At 45.8% G+C, this 10,000-nt stretch overlaps 2 protein-coding genes across 2 annotated transcripts in view; one reads left to right on the forward strand and one right to left on the reverse strand.

The window, feature by feature from the left end:
- Positions 1–4,694, forward strand: part of LOC147008719 (protein deacetylase HDAC6-like) — a 98,368-nt gene extending 93,674 nt beyond the window's left edge. The window contains exon 28 of the mRNA XM_085864505.1: positions 4,507–4,694. Coding sequence (XP_085720631.1) covers positions 4,507–4,572 — 66 coding nt within the window. The 3' untranslated portion in view covers positions 4,573–4,694. The remainder of the gene's footprint in view (positions 1–4,506) is intronic.
- XPC (XPC complex subunit, DNA damage recognition and repair factor) overlaps positions 4,665–10,000 on the reverse strand; it is a 74,205-nt gene continuing 68,869 nt past the window's right edge. Inside the window, exons 17-18 of the mRNA XM_085863741.1 lie at positions 5,192–5,281; positions 4,665–5,086 (exon numbers count right to left, since the gene is read on the reverse strand). Coding sequence (XP_085719867.1) covers positions 4,889–5,086; positions 5,192–5,281 — 288 coding nt within the window. The 3' untranslated portion in view covers positions 4,665–4,888. The remainder of the gene's footprint in view (positions 5,087–5,191; positions 5,282–10,000) is intronic.

The following is a 10,000-nucleotide window of genomic DNA, read 5'->3' on the forward strand; positions in this document are numbered from 1 at the left end:
TCGCAAACCACCATTCAGGTCCCGTAGGTGAGATATCTCTGTAAGTACATATGTAGTTAGCCCCAAACCCATTGTTTAGAGGGAATAAATGTGATTCATTCGGGCTGCGACCCTTTAAGATAGCCGTTTTTCTGTTCTATCTTTATTTTGAACCAACCACGTCTCAACCGCCATCACACAACAACCACCAACCGCAACGCCGCTTCACAACAACAACGCCAACAGCCACGACCTTTACCTTCACAGCTCGCTCCCGCAAACATCGCATCACCGCCATTCCAAGCGTCACCGTGGCCAGGGACCGCCACTTTAGACCCTCCACCACCTTCGCCTCTCCTTCTGCGGCCATTCCCGCACCACTTGTGAACGCCGAGCGTCAGGCTGTCCTGGCCTCGTGCGGGACGCGTGCCGAGCCGCGGGTGCAAAAAGCAGCCTTTCCGAGGAGAAGTCGGATCAGGAATGATACACGCCCACTTCTGATCCGTCCTATCAGCAAGCGCGGGGCGATTTGGCCCCGCCTCCAGGTGCGTCAGAGTGGAATCGATATATGCAAATTCGAGGATCAGGGGAGATTCACGCCCCTTTTTCTCCGTCCAATGGGCGAGCGTGGCTCCACCCCCGAGCTCGTTCTGATCCAAAAATTTGCATATGGGATCTCCTACACCACTATAAAGCGCCGAGCGCGGGGCGAATTGAGAGTTTTTGGGCTCGGGCGAGTTGGAGAAGTGTGGCAGCGGGAGAGTTTTTTTCGGTCAAGGGAGTTGGGTGAAGAGTCAAGGCAAGTTGGAGAAGTGTGGCAGCGGCAGAGTGTGGCAGCAGCAGTCAAGTCGGGTCTGGAGGAGAGTCAGTCTGTCGGAGGTCAGAGTCTGTCGGGAAGCTGCAGAGAGGGGAAGCCGGGAGCGCGGTCGAGGTCGCAGTGGAGTCGCTCGTCGCGGGACCCAAGCAAGCCAGCTATCCTCTTTCCCCAGAGCATCAACAATTCCCCCCTTTTCCCCCCCGTGCTGAGATAGTGCGAAAAGGGGGCCCCGTTCCCACCCCACTCCAAGCAGTGCCAACAAAACCCGCGAAGGAGTGCAGAGTCGGGGCACCGCCGCCACATTTGCGGCTCATCACAAGCCACGGGTAGGCTCCACCTGGTCTCGCGGCCCACAGGCCCCGTCTGCCCCCTTGTCTTTGAGGGTGGCCCTTTTCTTTTGCTTTTGAGTATATGTGTTGTCGGCGCCGTCTGTAAAGTAAAACTGTGTAAGTGTTGCCGTGTGCTCGCGTAGTCGGTAGTAGATCTGCATTGTTGTGTTTCTTTTGTTGCAATTGCTTTTGGTGCATAATTGTTGTAATTGTATATGTGTGCTTTTCGTGTGCTGCGGAATAAATGTGCCTTATGTTGAACTGTTTTCCCGTTTCGCTTCGTCTTTTCTTTAATTGAATCTCCATCTTGCTTCACGTAAAGGGTTGGTAGTGGGCTAAATACGCCCGATAATTAATCGGAACCGTCGAGGTCGACGATAACACCGCTCGGTTATCCCGATAGTACGGAACGGGTCGCTTAAGTGGCCCGTGTCCGGAGTCGACCTGCGGCGAGGTGCGATCGCCCGGTCTACCCTCCGTGTGGGTACTTCGGTAGGTCGAATTTGGCGAACAACCCTATCCCACGCGGGGGGCCGATTGGCACGATCGTGGTGAGGCCGAAAGGCCCACCCGTGACTCGTTCCCGGCGTTAGTCCGAGAAGGTCACGACAGAATTGTCCGTCCGGTGGGTGACCTGCCGCGATTCGAGTTACGTGGCCGTTCGCACGCCGGCGGGCGCGAATTCGCAACCATTGCGCCAACAGCAGGCTATATATATATATATAATATGTGCCTGGTGTTGGCGCAGTGGTTCGGGCAGCGGCTTGGGATCCAAAAGGTCCTGAGTTAATACACCAGGGGGTTGACTCAGCCTGTCATCCTTCCGTGGTCGGCGAAATGAGTACCAGTATACTGGGCCGGTGTATACCCTGGTTAAAAAATAGGTGTGCCATATCCCTGTGTCATAAGAGGCGACCAGGGTTGCGTCAGGAAGGGCTTCCGGCGTAAAACATGTGCCAAATCTCTATGCGGATCATACGGATGATCCGCTGTGGCGACCCCTAATGGGAGCAGCCGAAAGAAGAAGAAGATATATATATATATATATATATATATATATATATATATATATATATATACTTCTACCCCTCAGGGTAGGGGGCGTGGGCTTGGTTAAAAAACACAACACCCCTTGACAAGACCCCCACCAACAGCACTCCGTACACATGCACACAATCGCCCATCAATGCTCAAACTACCTAAAAGTCTTGTCAACATCCCTATACCCCTCTATCGCCATAATTTCCAGATACTTGTCTAATTCAAATTTAAATGTATCTACTGTTTCTCCTGCCACTACCTTTCCAGGGAGGCCATTCCATGCATTAACGACTGAGTAAAAGACCCCTGCCTTATGCTTCAGTCACATTTGGCTCTGCGGCCGTAGGGTCTAAAAAATCTGCGGCCTATAGCAATTATAGGGCGGCCGCAGTATTTCCACGGTCACACAATGTGGCAGTCACATATGTTTTTATTTTTCGGGTTTTCCAACCTTGACCGAACCCAGTACCTGCAGAGCCGAGCAGCCACATGGCTGAGGAAGTCACCATTGCAAGGTTTCTTCTTCTTCTTTTTCATTTATCTTCTTTCCATTTTTCTTTTTCCTTTTTCTTTTTCTTCTTTCCCTTTTTCTTTTTCTTCTTTCCATTTTCCTTTTTCTTTTTCTTTTTTCCATTTTTCTTTTTCTTTTTTCCATTTTTCTTTTTCTTCTTTCCATTTTTCTTCACGCGGCGGCCTGATTCAGCATTATCTTGTAAAACAAGTAATCTATAATCATGTACATTTTTCTCCTCATTAATAATTAATTAGTTCGGCAAAATGCGACCCGGAAACGATAAAAATGTTATCGGACAAAAAATTAACGGACATTATGTGACTAAAAAAATCGAGTTATCAGAAGTTAACTGGTCCAATAACGATAAATGGAAGTTAACTTACGATAATAGTCCGGTTAAAAAAAGTAAACCGATAATTATCTGTTATCGGATTATCGCTTTTGTGCCCAACACTGGTGGCAAACACCTATACTCCAATCTCTAGCGGTAGCGCACGGTCGACGCAGACTGCCACTGAGGCCGTACGTAGGACGCACGGCGGGCGAAGGGGAACCGTGCGTCGACCCTGTGTGGCCCGCAGGTAGTCACACAGACCGCAAGGCCACCATACATTGAACACAGGGACACCTTAGGACTACCCTATGGCGACCGTGGAAATAGTGTGGCCGCCGTAATTTTTTGGGGGTTGGCAAAATTCATTTTTCATTGAAAAGAGCCTGCGGCAGCCACACGAATAACGCAAGCCCACCGTACGCCCTACGTACGGTCGACGTGGAACACATCTACGTCATGGCTACGGCTTGTCGAATTGCTACGGCCAACCTAGAAATGAAAAAAGTTATAACTCCTCGCTATAATTCCACGGAGACCACTACGGCCTGTAAAAGATAGCCATACGGCATAGGGCCACCCTGAGGCCACCTCAGAAACTCTGCGGCCGCCGCACGTTTCTGTCACTTCAGGGGGGGTACGGCCGCCGTATCCTAGCCGTAGAGCAAATGTGACTCATGCTTTACTACCGTCTTAACTCTCCTCTTCTTTACTCTCAGGCTATGACCCCTGGTCCTATCTATCACTGTCTACTCTGTTGAATAATTCATCTGCATTTATTTTATCTATACCTTTCATTATCTTAAACATCTCTATCATATCTCCTCATAACCACCTCTTTTCTCACATAAATGTTAACACAGCATTTATCCAAAGAGGAAAAACCACTTGGGGAGAGGGACAAATGAAATGCTGCAACTTTGTCGGGTGACCTTTAGTCCTCTTGTCAAGTTTGGTTGAGATTGGAAAAGTAACGACCAAATGTGTCACGGTCAGACAGACAGACACCAAATTGCATATTTTAATGTGAATGAATTATATAGTTAAACACTGTGGTACATGAATCGCCTTGTCTCATACACTACCCTATTTAGCAAGTACTGCTGAATGGAAGGGTTTTGAAAAAGACTGCTTCAATAGTGCTCAACTTCCTGATTTTCTTTTTCTTTTCTTTTTTTCCCAACAATCTTTAAAATCATTATTCTATTTAAAAGTGAAACACACCTGAACATTGTGGGGAAACATGTTGTGAACTCTCTCGTTTATGTGTGTATCTTTTCCTTTCTACAACCATTATATATTTCATTCGTTTAAATGTAAAATCCAAAAATCCCATTTAAGTTTCAGTTGGGGTTGTGTCCCTGATGAGGGACATTTATTTAAGGGACATCTACACATGCAAGCAAAGCATACCCCATCTTGATTGACCTGTTTGTGAAAGTGTTTGTTACTATAGATGGTGCAATCAGCTCACTCATTTGTTCAACTGTTGCAGGTATTGTACCCAGCTCTTCAAGCAGTGTATTGGAGCAAGTTTGGAGAAGAAATGCTGGAGTCTTAGTTTTGGAATGAGAAGTGGTTTGGGGAAGACGAGATGGGGTAGATGGTGTGTGTGTGTTCGGGTGAGCAAAAATTGACAAGTTGAGAAAGAAATGCGATTTCAATAAATGCAATTCTTTTTTTATTATTATCTACCTTTTGCCATACAAAATATGTTTAAAAAGAGGGATTTGTGTGCTCATACACAGTGACACCTCAGCATTTATACTTTCACGGTCAATGACCTGTTCACAAATTTGTCATGACAGCTGATGTATCCCAAAACCTTGAAGCTTGTTTAAGCTACCGTGTTAGCATTTTTCGAAGCAAACGTACCACTAGAGTTTCTCAAAAGGAAACAGGTTAGCATCTTCACTCTTCTGATCCCTCCTTCGCTGCATTCCTTGTCCTCGGGCTGCAGCTTGTATTCCTGGCCGGACTTGGGGCCAGCTTCGGACTCGGTCACGAATGGGACTTTGCTCCAGGGAGGTGTTATTTTTGCTCGTCGACTGCAGTACTTTGCTTGGATCTTTATCCTGTGTGTATGCACAGATTTACAGCTCAGTTGTATAATTTAACAATGTCAATTAATGTTCCAGTAAATATAAAAGGTAACACTTGTTTACCATCCTGCAACGTACCACTCCCCCATATCTCTTCTGCAACCTCTTCCGGATGAGGAGGCTCTTGGCAAGTAGATGCCAACGGTCAGATACCCGCCGAGCTCGGCGCTAATGGAGGGTGAGTGAGATAAACGGAAGATGAAGAAAAGACACCAAATCGTTAATGCCCATTAAAAGTTAATTATGCTTGTAAAACACACTGAATCTTCGTTACGTATGTGAATGCGATGCAAATTCCACTCCGATCCTGAGATCTCTGCACAAATAAATAAACAAATAAAAAGTATTTAAGCAACAAAACCAACCCAAATTGCCTTCCAAGAACTGCTCCCTCCAAAGAACTCCCAACTCTGAATTATGAACCCTCCGAACTCAACAACTCTGGTAAACTCTCACACTCTGAGGCTCTGAGTGGGCGGGGCTGACTCGCTGATCGTCCTGATTGGACAGGGACCTCCATGGATCCGCCCCTTTTTGGGCGGGTGATGGTCGAGCCGGGAAAACCCCGCCCCCTCTACACCTGTCTGTTCCCCTCTTGCTGGAGAAACGACGATGTGTTGGAATACAGACCAATTTGAGGAAGTCGAACCAAGCAAGTGAGGACCTTTCCTCGTATACTACGGCCGCGAGACGAGGGCGCAAGCGCTGAAAGACACTGTGGCCGCAAGTGGAGGAGATCTGGAGATTTAAATAACCGAACTATAAAACAAGTCTGAAGACGACGATGGTTCACGAGAGGTATTTGACGATGCAGATTGTTTCAGAAGTCAAGGATGAGACAAAGTGATAATTTTTCACCAATTTTAATTAATTATAGTGGCCTTCCATCAACAGCTGCAAAAGGTCGAAAACCCGGTTTCGTTATACAACTTTCAAAATTTGACCTTTGCAAAACCTTTTAAGGTCACAAAACAATGTTGTGGACATTAAAATAAGGAAACAGGATACGTGCTATAGCTTATTGGAGTTAGAAATAAGGAAACAGGATACGTGCTAAAGCTTATTGGAGTTAGAAATAAGGAAACAGGATACGTGCTATAGCTTATTGGAGTTAGAAATAAGGAAACAGGATACGTGCTATCGCTTATTGGAGTTAGTTCGTCAAAGAAGGTCGAAAACCCGGTTCGATTCCAACAACTTTGAAAATTTAACCTTTGTGGCCTTTGAAGGTCAAAGGTCAAGGATTATTTGTTGCAAAACTTCCTCTGGAACATTCCAGGAACAATATAACGTCATATAGGCTATATGGGATTTTGCACACCTCAGATTATCCATACTTTGATGAAATCAGCGTAAAAACTAGAGGGGGAGCACTCGGGAGAGTGCAAAACCTCCGCCAATACTGCTGGGTCACTCCAGTGAACCCATATCTTATTCATGAAATATGATGTCAACAGTGCTGACAAGTTATAGTTCTTTTCTCCAACGTTTTTTTTTTTTGGGGGGGGGGGGGTTGGAAATCACTTAAAACATGTAGAAATACCAAAAAAAAAAAATTTCCCCTTTTTTGGGGGGGGGCGGTAACAATTCTTTGGGGGGTTGGAAATCACTTAAAACATGTGGAAATGTAAAAAAAAATAAATTCTCTTACAATTTTTGGGGGGGTTGGAAATCCCTTAAAACATGTAGAAATGCAAAAAAACTTTCTCGAAAAATTTTGGGGGGGGGGTAACAATTTTTTTGGGGGGTTTGTATACCTTGGTCGAGGCTCGTATGAGAGCTAACACACAACTCACAGCAAGGAGGCATGAGACAAGAGGGGCCAGGAGGGAAGGGACAAAACAGTGGGGAACAGACACATTAGGTGAACTGTGGAAGGGAGAGGATGGGGATGGGACGGGGAACATGGCGAAGAGAAGATGGACATTTCAGGGACTTTCAGGAAGGAAAGTAGGAGAAATGAAGGAAGTGGGCTTGGTGATTATCGGGGTAGAAAAGACTGAGGATTTGGATGGGGGAAGATAAGAGGTGGTGGTGAACAGCTGTTTTGAAAGCCTGGAGGGAAGAATGGGAAAGAATGGGGGTTGGAAATCACTTAAAACATGTAGATATGCAAAAAAAATTCTCTATTTTTGGGGGGGGGTAACAATTTTTTTGGGGGGGGGTTGGAAATCACTTAAAACATGCAGAAATGCAAAAAATAAAAAATCAACAATTTTTTTTGGGGGGGGACCAAGTTTTTTTTTTGGGACCAACTTTTTTTGGGACCAAGTCCAAAATTTAATGGCATGATCCTTGGACCATACCTAATCCCCCTAACCAAGTTTCGTCGAAATCCGTCGAGGAGTTTTTCCGTAATACTGTTCACAAACAAACAAACAAACAGAAAGGGGTGAAAACAGCAACCTCCATCCATCTTCGAAGATGGCGGAGGTTAACAAACTTGAAGGAGGCGCCACGGGCAAGGTGTTCGAGATAGAGCAAAATGGTTTCAATAATTAATTTAGGTGGGGAATGACCTCAGGATTATGCATAAAAAATATTGTCATCCCTCGCTCTCAAGGTTTGGGCGATCGAATGATTTTTACATCAAAATTCGCAGTTTTCTAAGTTTTTGACGTTGTGACCTTGACCTTGGGACGAAAATGAAAAATCAGACAAGGACAAGTTTTAGGTAATTCATTTTGCTATTCAAATACCGAAGAACCCATTGCATTCAGTCAATTCCCTCCTCTCCCTGCCACACTTTCCCGCTCCCTCCCCTCTCACCCCTATCACTCTCTATCATCCCTATCCCTCACTATCCCACCCCTATTCTTCTCTCTCCAACCTTCTTCCTCCTCGATCCTTCCCCTCCCCCTCTCACCTCCATCCACTCTCACCTCCCTCCTCGCCTCTATCCTTCCCATCCCTCCTTTCCGTCGTCCCCTCCCTCCTCTCCCTCTTCCCCTTCCCCCTCTCCCTCCTATCTTGAATATTCCCATCAGCGAAGCGACAGGTAGTATTTGCTGGTAAACAAGTAAACAAACACGAATTAAGCTTTAAATTTTACATTTTCACACTTTCCTCAATTAAAAGAGGTTATGATTAACTATAAATTATTTAATGAGTCAGGTGGTCATGAGAATTCAAGTCCCTGACCCTCAGTGATGGGTAATGTTGTTAAACGTGTCCTTTATGATCCATCTCCATTTAGACTTCCGGTTCCGGTTTTGAGCGGCAAGAGGTCTCCTTCGGGGCTCCCTGCTGACATTCTCAAAGTTAAGTTCCGGTTGTTATTTGTCCCGTTTTAACTGTTTAATTTTCTCACCTACATGTTAATGTGTGTTCCTAGTTCGGTTTTGTTTCAAAAATCGTGCTATTTTGTGAGTATTTATGTCGACGTTCTCACCTGGTGTTTGAGGCCTAGTCCTAGGCTTGAGGCCTACCGGTTCCACTTGGTGTTCGATCGTTTTTTTTTTTTGTTTGTTTGTTTTTTCTCCCCATTACCTTCAATTTCTATCCTCCCCATTACCTTCAATTTTCATCCTCCCCACTTTCCAAATATCCCCATTCTCCCAACTAATCTCTTCTTATCTCAAAAAAAAAAAAAAAAAAACCCCAACAACAACAACAACCTTCTCCCGATTCTGCTACTTCTTCCTCTTAACTTCCTCCTCGTCTTCCTCGATTTCTTTTTTTTTTTTTTTACACTTCCATGACCTAATCTGTTGAACTCTCTCATACATTAATATTAACAACAAAAACGATCTTATAATGCTTCATCTTCCTCTCTCACACATGTGGTACTCTTTACTGTTTCACAATGCACTACTCTTCTGCTATTTTAACAGACTGCTCATATATTTCGACCTCTCCTTCATTCCTTGCCTAAAAAATCCAACTATTACAGCGCTTCTTCTCTCCATGCTCTGAATTCGCCTTCATTGCATCCATCAAGAATTGTGTTAAATCGTATATCTGACCTAAAACTTTTAAAAACCACAGTTTGCCATGGATGCTCGCTTTCCATCAACCATTCTTTTTTTCCAACTTCAGTGCCAACTCACCCCCTCACCCCTCACTCTCACTCTCAAAGCAACCATCCCACTCTTCTCCCTCCAAGCCTCCCTCTCACCTCTTTCAAAATTCCCCCTCACCTTTCTCCCACCTTTCATCCCCCTCACTCTTCCTTCTCTAAGTTGCCCCCTCTCATCCACCAACCTGCCTCCCTCCACTGCCCTCTCATCTCCATCTCTTCACTCCACCTCCTCAAATCCTCAACTGCCATCTTCCTTGTCTCTTGTCCCCCTCTCTCACAGCACCACAGAGCCTTTTCTCCTCCTCATTCGGCCCCCTCCCCTCGCTATTCTGCAATACCCCACACTCCTTCAGCAACCCTCCTTACCTCCCCCTCGTCCCTCGTCCGACCCTCCCCCGCCCCCTCCACCTCCTGCACCAAAAGCCTCCTCCCTACCTCTTCATTAAAAGTGTGGACCTCAAATATCCGGGGCCTTCGCTCAAACCTTTCAGATCTTTCCATGCAGGTTGCCACTGACAAACCAGACATTATCTGCCTAACAGAAACTTTCTTCTCTCCCAAGACGTGTCTGACTCCCAAGTATCTCTCCCTGGTTACTCCCTCTACGGTATGACAGACCTGAGCCTCGTCCTGGTGGAGGTGTTGCTCTCTTCATCAAAGACTCTATTCCTCACTCTCCTGCACTGCTCTCACTCCCCCACACCCCCAGGAATACCTCTGGCTATGGCTTCCCTCCACTCCCACCTCATGTTTATATGTGTACTGTACCGCTCCACCGAACAGTGATGACTCCATCTACACCTCACTCTCCGGAAAACATGGACCATCTTCTATCTTCTCATCCAAACTCTCTTCCTCTTATGTGG

Source organism: Eptatretus burgeri, chromosome 18 (assembly GCF_056783735.1).
Source record: "Eptatretus burgeri isolate ZD-2024b chromosome 18, Ebu_testis_v1, whole genome shotgun sequence".
Classification (NCBI taxonomy): domain Eukaryota; kingdom Metazoa; phylum Chordata; class Myxini; order Myxiniformes; family Myxinidae; genus Eptatretus; species Eptatretus burgeri.